Raw genomic sequence first — 17,985 nt, 5'->3', positions numbered from 1 at the left:
ACTTGCTTTTTGATGTGATTTATTTTACGTTTTTCTGCTTCACAGATTAGAAAGTTTTTTTTTACTCACTTTTAATCAAAATAAAAAACCTCAAAGCCAGAGGAAATACAGACCCACTTAAACATCATCACTTTTACAGCCAAATTTATTGGACATCGGGTGATGAGAACAATCAGTGTCTGAAGATTCACTTCAATCAGCCGTTACAAAAGATCAACAGTAATAAACAGGTGCACATTGGTGCTCATGTGCACTAAAAATAAATTTAGTTTTACAAACCCAATTCCAATGAAGTTGGGATGTTGTGTAAAATGTAAATAAAAACAGAATACAATGATTTTCAAATCCTCTTCAACCTATATTCAATTGAATACACCACAAAGACAAGCTATTTAATGTTCAAACTGATAAACGTTATTGTTTTTGTGCAAATATTTGCTCATTTTGAAATGGATGCCTGCAACACGTTTCAAAAAAGCTGGGACAGTGGTATGTTTACCACTGTGTTACATCACCTTTCCTTCTAACAACACTCAATAAGCGTTTGGGAACTGAGGACACTAACTGTTTCAATTTCAATTTCTTTTCATTTATATAGCGCCAAATCACAACAGAGTTGCGTCAAGCTGCTTCATACAAGTAAGGTCTAACCCCCAGAGCAACAGTGGTAAGGAAAACTCCCTCAGGAAGGAAGAAACCTCAAGCAGACCAGACTCAAAGGGGTGACTCTGCTTGGGCCATGATACAGACACAAATTACAAAACAATTCACAGAAACAATTCACAAAACAAATATACAGGAGATGCTGTTGGTGCACAGGACAAGAGGGTCTCCAGCACAAATACCACACCCATCTCTGGATGGAGCTGCACCTCAAACAGAGAGAAAAACAGAATCAGGCATCAGAAAGACAACAAATACAGTATAATTTGTCAGCATTAAACAACAAGAAATACTAAGGTGATCACCGGCCACTAGCCCTAAGCTTCACTAAAAGACCCAGAATTTAGGTAAAGTTGAGGCCGTGGCACGCTGTGTTTACTAATAAAATGAATTACAAGAGTAAAAAGCATAAAACAAAACTATGCCAGTATGCCAGCCATACGAAAGGGAAAATAAGTGCGTCTTAAGTCTGGACTTGAAAGTCTCCACAGAATCTGACTGTTTAACTGATGCAGGGAGATCATTCCACAGAACACGGACACGATAAGAGAAAGCTCTGTGACCCGCAGACTTCTTAAGGTTTAATTAGGTCAGCTAGGTAGTGAGGTGCCAGTCCATGAACAATTTTATAGACTAGTAGCAGAACCTTAAAATCTGATCTCACTGGGACAGGAAGCCAGTGAAGAGACACCAAAATGGGTGTAATGTGGTCAAACTTTCTGCTTCGTGTCAAAAGTCTGGCTGCAGCATTTTGAAGCAATTGGAGAGCCATAATGCTGGACTGCAGTAAACCAGAAAATAGAACATTGCAGTAGTCCAATCTAGAAGAGATAAACACATGGATCAGGGTCTCAGCATCAGCCATAGACAGGATGGGATGAATCATTACTATATTTCACAGGTGGAAGAAAGCAGTCCTCGTAATATTTCTAATGTGGAGGTCAAAGGACAACGAAGGATCAAAAATTACCCCAAGGTTCCTCACTTTGTCAGTGTGATGTATGACACATGAGCCGAGGCTGAGTGTTAACTGGTTAAATTGATGCCGATGTCTCACTGGACCAAGAACCACCATTTCAGTCTTATCAGAGTTTAAACTTAGGAAGTTTCTAGACATCCAGCTTCTCACTGTTGCAAGGCAGTCTTCTAAGGATTTTATGTGGATGAAATTACCAGCAATTATCTGCATGTATAACTGAGTATCATCAGCATAGCAGTGAAAGGTAACCCCAAAACACAGCAGTGTGGGCCCAAGGGGTGCTATATAAAGAGAGAAAAGCAGGGGGCCTAAGAAAGACCCCTGTGGAACCCCAAATTTCATGTCACTAAGGTTAGAGGTAGTGTTACTGTACAAAGCACAGTGAGAACGACTGGTCAAGTATGACGTCAGCCATGCAAGGGCACTCCCAGTAATCCCAAAATGATTTTCCAGCCTATCAAGTAGAATATGATGATCCAAGGTATCAAATGCAGCACTGAGATCTAACAGCACCAGAACCATAGTGGTGTCTGAATCCAGATCCAGATCCAGAACTTAACGAAAGATTAAGAAAGAAAGAAAGAAAGAATTGTTGAAGCTTTGTAGGTGGAATTCTTTCCCATTCTTCCTTGATGTACGACAGTCCGGGGTCTCCGTTGTTGTATTTTGCGCTTCATAATGCGCCACACATTTTCAATGGGCGACAGGTCTGGACTGCAGGCAGGCCAGTCTAGTACCTGCACTCTTTTACTATGAAGCCACGCTGTTGTAACACGTGCAGAATGTGGCTTGACATTGTCTTGCTGAAATAAGCAGGGACATCCCTGAAAAAGACGTTGCTTGGATGGCAGCATGTGTTGCTCCGAAACCTGGATGTACCTTTCAGCATTGATGGTGCCATCACAGATGGCACGGGGGTGTGAACTTTGAACTTTGCACTGGTAACAATCTGGATGGTCTTTTTCCTCTTTTGTCCCGAGGACACGACATCCATGATTTCCAAAAACAATTTGAAATGTGGACTCATCAGACCTCAGCACACTTTTCCACTTTGCGTCTGTCCATTTCAAATGAGCTCAGGCTCAGAGAAGGCGGCGGCGTTTCTGGATGTTGTTGATGTTTGGCTTTCACTTTGCATGGTAGAGTTTTAACTTGCATTTGTAGATGTAGCGACGAACTGTGTTAACTGACAATGGTTTTCTGAAGTGTTCCTGAGCCCACACGGTAAGATCCTTTACACAATGATGTCAGTTTTTAATGCAGTGCTGCCTGAGGGATCAAAGGTCACGGGCATTCAATGTTGGTTTTCAGCCTTGCCGCATACATGTAAAAAGTTCTCCAGATTCTCCGAATCTTCTGATTATATTATGGACTGTAGATGATGCAATCCCTAAATTCCTTGCAACTGAACATTGAGAAACATTGTTCTTAAACTTCTGGATTGTTTTTTCACGCAGTTGTTCACAAAGTGGTGATCCTTGGGGATGCTCCTTTTATAACCAATCATGACACTCACCTGTTTCCAATTAACCTGTTCACCTGTGGAATGTTCCAAACAGATGTTCTTTGAGCATTCATCAACTTTCCCAGTCTTTTGTTGCCCCTGTCCCAACTTTTTTTGAAACGTGTTGCAGGCATCCATTTCAAAATCAGCAAATATTTGCACAAAAACAAAAAAGTCTATCAGTTTGAACATTAAATATGTTGTAAGTAAGGGGCCAGCATTAAGCAGGCGAAGGGCCGGCATGAAACTGCTGAGGGGCCGGCATGAAACTGCTGAGGGGCCGGCATGAAACTGCTGAGGGGCCGGCATGAAACTGCTGAGGGGCCGGCATTAAACTGCTGAAGGGCCGGCATGAAACTGCTGAGGGGCCGGCATGAAACTGCTGAGGGGCCGGCATTAAACTGCTGAGGGGCCGGCATGAAACTGCTGAGGGGCCGGCATGAAACTGCTGAGGGGCCGGCATGAAACTGCTGAGGGGCCGGCATGAAACTGCTGAGGGGCCGGCATTAAACTGCTGAGGGGCCGGCATGAAACTGCTGAGGGGCCGGCATGAAACTGCTGAGGGGCCGGCATTAAACTGCTGAGGGGCCGGCATTAAACTGCTGAGGGGCCGGCATGAAACTGCTGAGGGGCCGGCATGAAACTGCTGAGGGGCCGGCATTAAACTGCTGAGGGGCCGGCATGAAACTGCTGAGGGGCCGGCATTAAACTGCTGAGGGGCCGGCATTAAACTGTTTGTGTTGGGCTTATTTCATAGTAATTCTGTTGAATTTTTCATCCATGAAGCTGTCGCTGAAAAAACTGCCAACATTTCAGGCCATTTTCAGTGTTTATTTGAGGTCAGTTAAAACGGGTTTTAACTGACCTGTGATGGGTTCATACCTGAAACGTGTCAACTGGCTCTCCAGCAGGGTCAGGAGGCGTGCTCTGTTAGCGTCAAACTTCTTTTTCTCTGTTAGCGTCACGGTGCCCACACCATCGGGTCTGAGAACAGCACACACAAAGGTCAAAGGTCATGTTTAGGCAACAACCGCACTTTTAGCTCTCTACGCCACCTCTGCCCATTTGCTTTAGACCAAATGAAAAAGAAACAAATACATCAACCACATGATAAACTGAGTAACACATCAGGGTGTGTTTCCTTTGTGACATCATTAAGCTCAAAGGTGACGCTGACTGTGGATCAGGTCTTCAAGCACAAAGTCAAAGAGACTGAAGGCATCTGTGCACTGTCTGAGTGTCCTTGAGCAAGACGCTGAACCTCAAACTCCTCTTGATGTGCAGCTGAGAGCCATGTACGTGCACATGTGCACGTGAGGAATCCAGAATCCTCGTCTGGATCAAACCCTTTAAACGGTGGCACCGGCATTCTTAGCGATGAGCTAAATCTCAGCCAGCAAGTGTCGAAGTTTTTCATGTTGTCACATATTTGTTTGGCACCACAGCGCATTCTACGTGTGCACCGATGAAGCAGATAAACTCCACGCTGACCTTAAGTCAACCAATCAAACAGTCGTCCTCCTCCTGGCCGCCTGCAGGCGGAGCGGCGACAAAGAAAAAACTCTTAGTTGAGCGCTTCATTAATGTTTGAAAAGCTTTCATTTGGTGCTCGCCTTGCTCTCAATAGGCACTCTGGCAAAAAGGAGAAAAAAGCAATCAGTACCTGGAGCGACCAGCCTTGACTTTCTGTGAGCGGCTCAAAGAGAAAAGCAGCCTCTCCAAACGGCACTCGCGCTCAGAGGAGGAGGTTGTCTGTTAATGAGTTGTTCTTCTAAAAGCCTTTGCTGTTTCAGGCCCTGACCGCCGCCAGCATCCGCCTCGCTGCACAGAAACACGGACCTTCACCGATTAACCTGCAGCCAGTTAGTGCCATAATCACTTTATTTACTCTGCAAAAGTGACGTGAAAACTTTTACTGCAAACTACAGCGGCACTCAGACGCCTGGCACACTTTCAACCTTTGCTGCTCCGCTGCCGTTTCTGCTTCTATGGATAAAATTTACAGTGTAAAGAGTTAGTGGATGGAAATTGAACCATGAAGTCTGAAGCAGGTGTCAGTGTCTCGTCCTAACAAGCTGATTAAGAGCTTTAAGCCCCGCCTGTCATTCATACCCGCTACCAGGCGGAAGCGCCCTGTAAAGTTGAAAACGTGGCGCTTGTTGATGAGTCCAGTCTCTCTCGCGTCTTCACACTCGGCTGCACACGGTGGACAAGAGCCGCGACGTGACAGCTTGTTGGGGGTCAGATACATTGTTCCTGCTAAATGAAGCGAGTGCGGTGAGCTCAGGCTGCTGTCACAGCGAGGGAGCGGAGCTTGAAGACTTTTGCATTTGCGCTAAATGTTCATCGATGTAAACGATAAGTTCCGTTCACCCGTCAGTGCCACCAAACCCACCGAATGTTTGCATCGATATGATGTGGCACGAGGCGGCACGGAGCTGCGTAACACGGTGGCAGGACACTGCACGTGCGCGCCACTTCACCTCAGGACGTGCACAGACGACATCGTGTTTGATCTTGTGTGTCAGGAGCAGATTCTGGGAGGAAAAAGCTCCTGTCACATCCTGTGTGGACCAGGCGGATCCGATGTGACAGGTGAGCGGCCCGAGCCGGCTCTGATAACACGCCTTTAACCTCCATCTCAGATCATATGAACCAGGAACATCAAAGCCGAAGAGGCCGGCGGGTGCACGGGATAATGACTGTAAACCTCCTCGTGGCGCTCGACTCCAGGCTCAACACTGGAACGACAACCAGTTACATCGTGACTGATGAATTACAAGACAAACAAACAAACAAAAAAACATCTTTTCTGCCTGAAGAATTCCTGAGTGAAGGATAAAGTCCCACCTTGGGTCCATTAGACTGCAAATGACACCATGTTCAAGCATTCAGGTCTAACATCCATAAGGAAACATCAGGCAGTGGACAACAGTGAGAGAAGCCAAAAAGAAACCCTACCTCAAAGGAACCAGCCACCAGTTTCTGAGTAGGAAAACCAAACAAAAGTCTTGGGTAAAACTGCTCACAGCTAAAATGATGAATATTTAACATACACAAAATCACCCAAAACCAACTCTAACTGATTTCAAAGCCAACCTGTAAAGCCAACCCTACCCCACCCCAACCAACCCCCAACTGATCGCAAAACCAAGATTCCAAAAAAACTCCTAAATATAACCAAAACTAACCCCCAAAACCAGCCCCAACCCACCCAAAACTAACCATAAATCCAACCCATAAACCCAACCCTAACCCACCCCAAAACTCACCATCAAAATCAACACTGGACCCAAGGTAGGATTTTCTTGACGAATTGCAGTTTGCAAACATCAACCACAACATCATGATAGATAGTCCAGCAATCAGCTGGCGGCAATTACTCAAATTAGAGCGCCAACTGACAAAAAGCCAGTTCCCGTCATTCCTGCACCTTAGACATGGCCGCAAGCTGGAGACTCTAATTATTAGTTGCACTAATTGGCTAAATGAGCAAACAAAAACACAAAGCACGCCTGTCATGTGACCAGCTGGGGAATCGAACCGGAGCTGCTGAAAACCAACCTGCTGGACAGCAAAGAGACGCTGTCACTCATGTCGGCTGAAGGATGGAGACCACGGGTTGCTCACTGGCTCACTGGGACTTGAGTTAAACGTGAACGCTTTCATTTTGAAAGATCTCACAGTGACGTCATATTTCAGGTGACATCAGAAATGTGAAAGTACAACGAGTGGTTCAGCTGCAACATGCAGCTGACCACGCCCCCTCAATGTGAGTGTGCCCCCTCTCTCTTTGTGGGTGTGTCCCCCGCAGACAGTGTACAAAATATGCCCATCCTTCCCAAAAAAGACCTCGTTTCTTAAAATTACATCTGACCCATAGGGATTTTTTTTTTAGGGGTGACACAAATATGGATATCAGGAAGTGAAAATTTATGATACTGATATATCTGTTGAGACATAAAAGTGTTTATTTCTCTGTAAAAAGTCAGTCTCTTCGGTTGCTCCCTTGTTTTTACACTTGGGTCCAAGGTGGATCTGCATGTTGATATGACACAAGTTTTATGCCGGATGCCCTTCCTGACTCAACATTACATGGAGAAATGTGGCAAAGGTGGGTTTGAACCAGGAACCTTCTGCACTGCAACCATGCGCACTAACCATGTGGGCCACTGCCTTGGCTGTTTAGTTCTTGGTATCTTTAACAAAATATAAGAGGAAAAAACTACCAAACAGATTTATACAGAAATATGGAAATAATGTTGCATTATTTTGTTTGATCAACCAACATATGTCATGCTGTTGTCACACTGCCTTTACTCAGATTGGCAGTCATTGTGTCATAGTGGTTATCATTTGCATATAACAGCCTTCTTGTCTGTGTTGACCTCACCTAGCTGGCGGCGCAGTGACCACTTGTCTCTTGTCTGTGTAAAACGTCCACTCTGGTTGAAAATGAATGGCAGCTGGTCGCTTTGCCACTGTCTCTTGGAGCTTATCTGACCAAGGGGTGATGGGATCCCAGCCGTGCTTGACAGCATTGTGAGCTATGCAGTTGTCCCACCCACTGCTGGACAAACTATGTAATGTTTTCAGCATTGTTTATTTGGTCATACAAAAGTTTCCATATGGGCAAAAAATAACGCACATACAGATACACTGGTGAAAGACTCAGATTAGCGTCCAACTGATATATCGGTCAGGCTCTATTTAAAGTAGCTGATTTACACCAATCATCTTTTTTCACTTGCTGGTCATCTAATACGGTCAGAACCCTGATCTGTCAGAACAAACGTCACCGAGACCGCCCAAAGCAGACTTTGGTCTCAGTCTAATCCAGGTGCAGACTGATCTGTGAACTCAGAAACCACCTGGTCTGTGCTTGTCACTTTAAATGGGAAAGAGCTGCTGGTGGCCACACCCACTTCTTTGAAGGTGGGCTGCTCCGCCCTCCCACAGACAGTGTGGGTGTGTCAGTTGGTGTTTCTCACAGAGCCAGCAGGAGGCGATATGCGACATATAAAATGAGTAGTTTCTGAATTTTTTTTTTAAACTGTCCTTTTGAAGACATTTACTTTATTTAACTGACATCACAAAACTTCAGTGCGCAGGCGTCATTTCTGAGCGTCACCAGCAATTCACTGATTGTCACCTCATTTCTGCTTCAAACTGACTTTAAAATGATTTAAGAGGTTTTAATTTGTCATCTGATGGTTAATAATCCATTTGATCGCTTTGGGTGGAGAGAGCGCATCACAAACGTGCTGCTGTGATGCGCCAAATGATGTCTACGCTGTGAAGGCAGGGCGGACCGATTTTTAGGGGGGAACTGTTCAGTCTGCGACACCGGGTTATGTTCGGCTGCAGCAGTAAAACAAAATGAGTTTTTGCAGAAAAGCACAATCGAGGCCTTTGAACATACAAACCTTGAATTCTTCGTCTCGCTCGTGGACCATGAAATGAGTTTGTCTTTGCCGCCTCCTCCTTTCATAGTTTTGTTTCCACCTTCTCTAGGGAGAAGTCAAGTTCTGTAATTAACTTTTTCCACCTGCCATCCTGCCAGATTCCAGAACCTTTTGTTCCCGTCGTCGCCCACTCAGCGGCTCCAGCAATCAGCCGGCGGCAATTACTCAAATTAGAGCGCCAACTGACAAAAAGCCAGTTCCCGTCATTCCTGCACCTTATACGTGGCCGCGAGCTGGAGACTCTAATTATTAGTTGCACTAATTGGCTAAATGAGCAGACAAAAACACAAAGCACGCCTGTCATGTGACCAGCTGGGGAATCGAACCGGAGCTGCTGAAAACCAACCTGCTGGACAGCAAAGAGATACTGTCACTCATGTCAGCTGAAGGATGGAGACCACGGGTTGCTCACTGGCTCACTGGGACTTGAGTTAAACGTGGCCGCTTTTATTTTGAAAGATCTCACAGTGATGTCATATTTCAGGTGACATCAGAAATGTGAAAGTACAATGACCGGTTCAGCTGCAAACTGCAGCTGATCACGCCCCATCAATGTGGGTGTGCCCCCTCTCTCTCTGTGGGTGTGTCCTCCGCAGACAGCGTACAAAATATGCCCATCCTTCCAAAAAATGCATGAAACCTTGAAAAGCAGGTCAAGGTCATGACAATGTTCGGTGCAGAAGCTCCCTGGACACCGAACAGACTGTGACCCTCCCAAAACAAAAAACAAGGACAAAGAGATGGACAGACAGAACAACAGACTGATTCCACGGTTTTTGGACGGGTGTTTGCAGAGTCGACCTGAAGAAACTTTTAAACATCAGAAACAGTCAGCCAGCTTGGGACTCCGGCAAGGACAGTCGCATTCCTCGCCTCTCCTTTCCTCCTTTCTGTTTTCTATCTCTGCTCTGACTTTCAAAGTCCCAGCTTCACCAGACTGTGAATTCTTCAGTCTAAGATTTGGATTAACTATGGAATTGATCAGCTGGTCTGTCAACGCTACTGACGCCATTTTTTTCGACAAGGAAATCAGGGTTGGGGGACCCTGCGTGCACTGATGGAACCTACCCAGCGGGCTATGCTCTCGACGCCTGAGAGAGATGGGGTGTGACATGTGGCTCCACTTTCTGTGGAAGATGTTGAGGATTTATTTTTATTCGTTTTATGGTGGGAGGTTTGGCGCTGATTGGTTTGTGCGCTGCCCTGACCCACAGGAATATGAGCAAGACAGCTGCTTCCAGAATGTCATCCCCTCATCTGTCCATCATGATTAATGAGTTGGGCAATGCTGTGTAATCTCAGACTGCGTGAACTCTTGAACTCAAATGCAAAATGGAGACCATCTCAGAGCAAATGGCTGCATTGCAAAGGAATGTACTGCTGAGAACTGGAGAATATTCTTCATAAATGTGGACTCTAGATGGTCAGAGGTGCAGTAAATGGAATTCTTTATCTCTCCACCTAACATCAAGATGGCAGCCTTATGGGCTCCTGAAGGCCAAATTCCCTGCTCTTCGCCCAGAAGGATCTATGGCCTTGGTGAAGGAATTCGGCTCCCCCTTCTCATCCATCTACACCCCCCCCCCCAGCCTGCTGTTGCCTAGCAACGTCAGACTTGACACACACGTGGACAGAAACTTAACTCATCTGCACATAGCGCGTGTCTCCCTCCCTCCATCCCTCTTACCCCCCCGTGTCTCTCCACTCCCCTCACCCTGGCTTCCTCCCTGCCACCTCCAAGGCAGCGAGGTTTTTACTGCTGCAGCCTTCAACCCCCCAAGTTGGGCGGCGCGGGCCCCTCCTGCTGCAGCCTTCACCCACTTTGCCTCAATTCAGATGACGGACTGCTTCAAGTTTAGTGCACATAAACAATGTCAAATGTATATGTGTTGTCTTTAATTCTGATGTGTACCATTATTATGGTAAACAAGTAATAATTGTGGATTAATTGCTGTATTTTGTCTGAGGTAATTGGAGTGTAAACGTAATTTTGTTGTTGTTGCACTCGTGTAATGACAATGACAATAAATGTCATATCATCATTATATCATCAATCAGCAGCCAGATTTAAAAACTTTTCGCAGCTGAGTTCAAAGAGTTCAAAACTAGAAACCGGTTATCTGTGAAAACAGCTGAGAAGACCACATTTTCTAAGGCGCCCATGTTACAGTGGCCCCGATGCCTCAGCTGTGATTGGGTTGTGGCCTGCATACCTGTTTCCATGGATGTGGGAGGCGCAGAAGGCGTAGCTGTAGTGCAGCAGCGTGGGATCCACCAGCACATTGTTCTCGGAGTAATCCATCAGTTCCTCCAAGTAGCTCAGGTGGCGATGACAGCCTCGAACACCGTAACGAGCACAGTACTCATCCAAGACAAACACCTGACCGGGACTGAACCAGCCCTGAAGACACAGCACACACACCACAGTCTCTCATGCTAGCTAGCTCTGTCGCAGTCCTTTAGTCTTAACTAAAAGTACAATTAGTCAGATTCTGAGGTTAGGGTTTGGGTGGCCCTTGCCCCTCTGGCACCTGATAGAAAAATGAAGCTCAGCTCCTAAAGCTACCTTGTTATAGTTGGAGTACCATACTTGCAAAACTATAAGTCACAGTTTTTCACTAGCTTGGGAGGTCCTGAAATTTGTATTTAATGTTTGGTTTTAACTCTTACTAAACACATTGTCACTCTATTAAGAAAAGTGCTATACAAATAAAGTTTATTATTATTATTATTATTATTATTATTATTATATTCCTGAATGACTTGCAAATGTAAAAATACCGCATTATCATCTATGGTTACATGATGGCACCATCTGCACATGTGACAAGCTGCTCCTGTATACTGAATAAGCTACTGTGATTCACACTCCAGAGCAGACGGTGGCAGTAATGCAACATTAAGATGGTTACCAGCTGTGTTAAAATAAGAAGATTTGAATGAGAAACACTGTTTTAAAGAATGAGTGATTTAATAAATCATGCTCTCAACCTGAAAGACCAAACTCTGGAATTAAAAAGAGGGAATATATTCATAATACTTGTTTTGACTGTGTGAGGCAACAGCAGCAAGTTAGCTAGGCTAAGCTAAGGTAAAGCTACATAAGCTTTTATGAAAGTTTTCAAATTACACTGATTGACCAGAGCTAATAAATGCAAGGGTGGTGGCTAAGTAGTTAACTGCACTTGTTTCCAGTGCAGTAGGCTCCCAGTTCAACACCCAGTTCAATTCAAGTACTTGAACTTTCAACAGTCTGGGTCCTCATCATGATCATTATGTTCAAAGCTTATTGTTCTCCATTTGTTTAGTTTTCCTGGTGTGAACCTTGAGCTGGAACTTTGTAGTGACTTGGTCTAACAGAGACTAGTTTCTGTAGCCGTGTGGTGATATTAGTATGGCATCATCAGCATAAACGTGGTCGTTCATCTTTCTGCTGAGGTTGTGAGCTCTCCGGCTGACCTCCATATCACCGCTCATCAAAAATCTTGAAACTGATGGAAACCACCGCACAGCTTCAGCCTTCTTTTGAGAAGTCAAACCATTCAGTTCTTCCTTTAGGAAGCTTCGATTCAGTCCTGGATTGTCGGATCATTAGAGTCTCGAACTTACTTTCTTTTCAGAAATTGTTGATAAAGTATTTTCTGCAAAACCCTGTATCTTATATGTCTGTCAAGCTCTTTGAACTCATAAATCTACAGAAACTGCACTCACTGAAGTGGTAAAACTCCGTCATGCCAGAACCCTTTATCTTTTTATTAAAGTAGTCACGTAGCTGCAGATATACACAGACGTGATGACCTCCTACACAAAAGTCTCTAATTCCCAATTTTTAATAATCTTACACATGGAAGTAAGACCTTTTCGACCCACTGCCTGTATCTGGTATCATGAAGTGATGGTATAGAATCATGGTTGTGTGCAGACCATCTAAGAAATTTGACCTCTCTTTTGAGTTGGTATTATAGTTTTTAATAAAACTTTTGATCAAAAACAAATTTACTCTTCTGTTCATTCTGATCAAAGCCATCAGATGTTCATATCCAACCACTCCATAATCCATCCAACCATCCATTTTCCTAATTCCATCCAGACCCTCATGAGGGATCCTCATGGGTCCTCAGGCTACATGGGACACATAATCGTCCAGCACAGAGTCTTCTAAGGTACCCTGGAACTTTCTTCATGCCAGAGCAGCTCAGAAAACCTCTGGAGTCGGGATTTAAAAAAAAGCCCTTCTTCTGTTCAGTCTTAGTCTTCTGAGTCCACGTTAGAGAGGTGACCTTCATCGATCAGACCAGCTCTGTCTATAGCTGATGCTCAGACTCCAATTCAGGCTTTTGTTTCTTCAAGAATTGACGACTGTAATGTTTGATTTCCTGCTTTGCCACTTGGTAGTGCTACAAGTCTTCAGGTGATCCAGCACATGGTGGAAAAGCTCATATAATATCAGCACTGACATCCTGTCCACATCACGGCGGATTTTAAGGTTCCCTTGTTTATGTGTGAGATGCCAAGTTAATGTTCTCCTCATCGTCTTGTTGAAATTGTTGAGCCTTACGTGCCGCCACGTATCCTCTGGTCTCTGACCGGTTCAGTGTTTCCAGGACAAAGAAGCCTTTGATCATCAGGCACCAACTTCCCGCGCCAGCTGACATCACATTGAGCAAATGTTTACAATTGACAAATCATTGAATTTATCTTCTTGCAATTTCTATTCAGTTGCAAGTTTTATTTTGAAATATTTTAAGTAAAATTTTAAACCACTTTGTCTTTCAAAAATACATCATAAATTTATCTATAATGTTAACTGGAACTCAAAATTGCAGGACTGTAAAAACACAAATGTATCTGAAAAAGATAAATATCAGGTTTATTTGTCAAATGAGCAAAATAAACCAAAAATGTGGTTTTTGCAGAATTTTCTTTGATGCACTAAAGAGATTCTTTCAACTTTTCTATTTTTCCCTAATTTTTTGGGTTCACTTTTGTTTTTTTCTTTCTGTCTTATTTTGTTCTTTCTCTCCAGCCTTCGTCCAATCGAAGTCTTTCTTCCACTCCATCATCTCCTCTTGTTTCTGTCTGTGTCTAGTCTCTCATTTTTGCATCTTTTGTTTGCTTTAGTTCTTCCACTCTTTTATCTTCTCATTTTCCGTTACTTTCATTTCTTGTCTTTGTTAATTTGTCACCTTTGTTTATTCCTTGTTCCCTTTGCTTTGTCCTTTTTGTCTCTGATGTTTTATTGTGAAAATGTAAACATTAAAGTTGACAAAGTTGTCTTTTTTTAAAGTAAGTTAAGTAACTAATTATACCATTGGCAAACAGGTGGACTTTGAGACACCTTTTGAGTCTGATGTCTCGCGGCCTGCGTGATGTCGGGCCTGACGGGCTGATTTGGCGGCTGCAGGCCGTTTAGCGCCGCTGTCAGTTTGGTTGTCACCCTCTTCACTTTCTTTCTCTCCAACTATTAATATCACACCAGAGGAAGGAGGTGAGAGAGCGCCATGTCGACTGGCATGAAGCGACAAGATGTTCCTCTGTGACAAGCAGATGGCGAACTCCAGTCTTGGCTCTGAACGCTCAATTAGCGCCTAACGAGCCGACTGCCTCGTTAGCTCCATCAGTCAGGGCAGAACAACTTACCGCCTTCCACCGAGACTGACACCCCAAAGGAAAAAAACTCAACTGTAACCTCAGAATCTGCTTCAAGCTTTTCTCAGCCTCCTTGTGCCAATTAAAAAGACCAAAGCGGCCGTTTAGACTCCGAAAACCAACATCAACAAATTTAAAATCATTTATTCTGCGCCACCTTCAGCTTTTAGCTTCATTTTCTCAAACACAAAAATGCCGTTTGATCTCAAAAATGAACTTTCTATGTAAACCTTAAAGTTCGCTTGAGTCCATCATGAAGGGTTTGAAAAAAGTACACAGATATTTGTTTTAAATGTGACATTTTCAACGTTTTTAGATGAAACCATAATTTTTTTTTTTGTTTTTAATTTGATGTCACAAGTGTGCAAAACCAAAACCTTTGTGGGACCAACTTGATGATTAAGCCCCAACAATCACAGTGAGTAACTTTGATGCCAACGCTCTCTGCTGGAGTCACAATGTTAACATGCCTCAAAAACAAGAAAGAAAGAAAAAACATTTTTTACTCTTTTCGAGTGGCTTTAAGAATTTTTCAGGGTCACATTTGCTCAAAATGTCAACTTTATCTATTCAGTTGTTTTCCGCCATTGTGTCAACGTGGGGAGCTGCCAGATCAAAGTTGGGAACCAATTCAGTTTATTAATATTGTGCCAAATCACAACACAAGTCATCACACAGTGTTTCATGGCAGTAACATGAAAGAAAGTGCAAACTGCTTCACAATAAAAGCATTTAAAAGTCAAAGCAGCTGCACAGTACAGAGTTTTACTCTGAAAGGCATTATGACTTCCTTATTGTTAGCAAACTTAACAGGGCTCTGCTAATGTTAAAGATTTTTGAAATGCACTTAGTGTTAAGTGCTAATGCCAGGCTTTAAGTTAATAAGTTATCATTATTATTAAGTTAAGTTTATTTATGAAGTGCTTTCATACAAGAAGCTTCAAAAGGCGATATTTAAGTCTAGCATGCAGAATATTTTCCAACACTGAAGCTATACCCACTGATGATGCACAATGATCCGGCACCCTAAGAACAAAGGACTCGCGGTGGCACGTAAGGTTCAACCAGCGTCAACAGTCCCAACTTTAAAATCCTCTTCACATGAGCAGGACGTTGGTAAAGGAGACAAATGGCTGTGTTAAGATCCGCTCAGTAGGCTCATAGCTGAACTCTGAATGTTTTAAAGACTCGTGACAGTATTTTGAGGTGAGTCACAAAACAACACGCTGCAGGAATTAATTCTAGAAAACACAAAGACACAAGTCTGAGTTTCAGCATCAGACAGAATCTGATCATAGCAATGTTATGTGAATTAAAAAAATAATAATTTCTAGTCAAACTGAGTGTGAAAGTCAAATCAGGTCAAAGGTCACATGTTGATTTTTAACCCTTTCAGTGCTGAATCCTAAAATCACCCAGAGATGGTGTAAAATAATCTTCTCAGTCTTCTCTGAATTCAACAGACAAAACATCCGGCATTTCACCAACAATCCTGCAATTTAGCAACACAAGACACATTATAGCAATAAGAGATGCAAATCGTATCTGCATTTCATCAGCATAACTGAGGTGACTAATCCACAAATCCAGGTCAGCTGACAGGTCAGTGCTAAGACGAGAGAGAACAGTGGACCTACAACTGAGCCCTGAGGGACATCGTAATTCACTCTGGAGAACCCAGACATAATGTCTTTATAAAATAAACAAAAAACAAAATTTAGAGATCATGATCTCAGCTGTGAGGACTTTAAGAGAAACACTATATCCATTTTCAGTTCTGTTCAGAAAAATGAAGCGACACACTGAACCAAACTTTTATAAACGTTGCATGTCCAAAGAGATTCCACTAGGAACCATTCACACTATGATGTGTTGATTAACATCAACCAGCGCTGAGGTCCATCAGACTCCACAGGAGTCAAGTCAACATCAGTGGGCAACGATGGAGTCACGGCGGACAAAACTGGGGCAGTAATGGAGCACCAGCAGAGGTGACGTAGCAATAGCTCAACATCAGTGTTGTCCGACTGACGTTGACTTAACTCCCGTGGAATCCTTAATCACCTTTTCACTCTCCGATGGCGAAACGGCCTAATCGTCACTGTGTGAAAGCACCATCAGATACACGGTAAAGGATGACGAACGGGAGCAGGTCAAAACGATGACGTCTCCCGGTTAAACGCTAGGCCTGACGTCGGATCATTCAACAAGAAAAACACTCACAAAGGTGCTGCGACAAACAAACAGATGTTCTGTACCGTTTGGACAAACTTTCAGTTAGTAACGAAGCTGAATACCGCTGACGTCAGTGTTCAGCTGCTTCTCAGGGTGTAACCACAGGGGGGGCGCTGCTGTTGGGTTGCTCAACTTTTCAAACGTCTTTAATGGCATCTCTTTGGAGACCTTCAAAAAGCTCACAGGATGGAGTGCAAGTTTCTACTTTTAAACATTTGACAAATAGACAACACAATTATTTCCACCTTTTTTACTTATTAGCTGTTAGCCGACGTCGATGGCAGACGTGCATCGTGTCACTCGTTTATTTTGGTGGAAGAAGTCACAGACTGATGACTGTATTTGTCCGTATGAGTGGACGAATGTCTCCTGCAATGACGGTTCTTTAAACATCAAGTCCTCCTTTCACAAAATCCATTTCTAACGCGTTCTGAGGCTTTGTTACACCGTAAAAATGCATTACATCATTTGATGGTTTTATTTCTTAAACCTGTCCCAGTTCTTTTTGTTCCGGTCTTAACAGGCAGTGAGGTGGTACAGAATTTACCATCAGCAGACCCGCGTCCATCTCGTCAGCAGAAATCTGGGCCCTGGACACAAAACCCGTTTGTGCCTATTGGCTGTTGCTGTTGATGGGTTATGACCCCGTGTATGACACGAATAAAAGACACTTCTCAACAGATGTCCCCCACAACGAGTGTTTGCTAAAAAGGGTCTCAGGTTGGAACACAAAGCCCAAGAGCCTTTACAAAAGCCTGAAGGAAGAGGGGCCCGAGGGGCCCCAGGCCCGCTGAATAGATGCGTCTAATTGCAGAGCTGGAAGAAGTCCTGGTGAGGCAGGTAGACAAACGACAAAAAGCACAGATGTTACTTTGGTGAACATCTTCTCCTCCCACTGCTTTCAAAGAGGAACCACACAAAACCGGGTATGAGCACACGGCTCCGCGCCGGCTCCTCAAAGGCTTCAGCCGAACTGTGCCCAGGCCGGGTCTTTGTTTCCAGGTCTGTCAGCAAAACTTCTTCAAACTAGTGGACTTTTTTTTAACCAGACTTAAATCCAAATGTCGGTGCTGACGTGGAGCACATCCACTTCCTGATACGAAGTTTGAGTTACATCAGGATTTAATTGATTCCGGCATGAGATTGATGACAGGAAAACGCCAAACTGTGTGAATGTGTCGTGGAAATTGAGACTTTACCCTGAACGCTACGTTGAACCTCATAAAATGTTGCCCTAAAATCCACAAAGATCGTGAAGCTCTCCGAGCACCAAACGATGACGTGGTACAGAGGAGGGCTTTATTAAAAAAGAAGACCTGAATGTTCAGCTACAATTTGCCAGAAGGTACATCTGAGATGCATGCTGAGATTTAATGTTTTGGTCCTGGATGTCTTGGTGGCTTTCCTCACTCTTCTCCTTCTTGCACAGTCACTCAGGTTTTGAGAACCGTCTACTCCACACAGATTTACCACAGAGTGTCAAACTGTTT

The 17,985-nt window shown here is 43.9% G+C and overlaps 1 protein-coding gene across 1 annotated transcript in view; it reads right to left on the bottom strand.

Moving 5' to 3' along the window:
- LOC117505999 (calcium-dependent secretion activator 2-like) overlaps positions 1–17,985 on the bottom strand; it is a gene marked incomplete at its 5' end in the record, with an annotated part of 155,959 nt that overhangs the window by 118,877 nt on the left and 19,097 nt on the right. The window contains 2 exons of the mRNA XM_034165543.1: positions 4,029–4,130; positions 10,825–11,012. Coding sequence (XP_034021434.1) covers positions 4,029–4,130; positions 10,825–11,012 — 290 coding nt within the window. The remainder of the gene's footprint in view (positions 1–4,028; positions 4,131–10,824; positions 11,013–17,985) is intronic.

This window comes from Thalassophryne amazonica, unplaced genomic scaffold (assembly GCF_902500255.1).
Source record: "Thalassophryne amazonica unplaced genomic scaffold, fThaAma1.1, whole genome shotgun sequence".
Classification (NCBI taxonomy): Eukaryota; Metazoa; Chordata; class Actinopteri; order Batrachoidiformes; family Batrachoididae; genus Thalassophryne; species Thalassophryne amazonica.
This window is presented reverse-complemented; position numbering and strand designations above follow the sequence as displayed.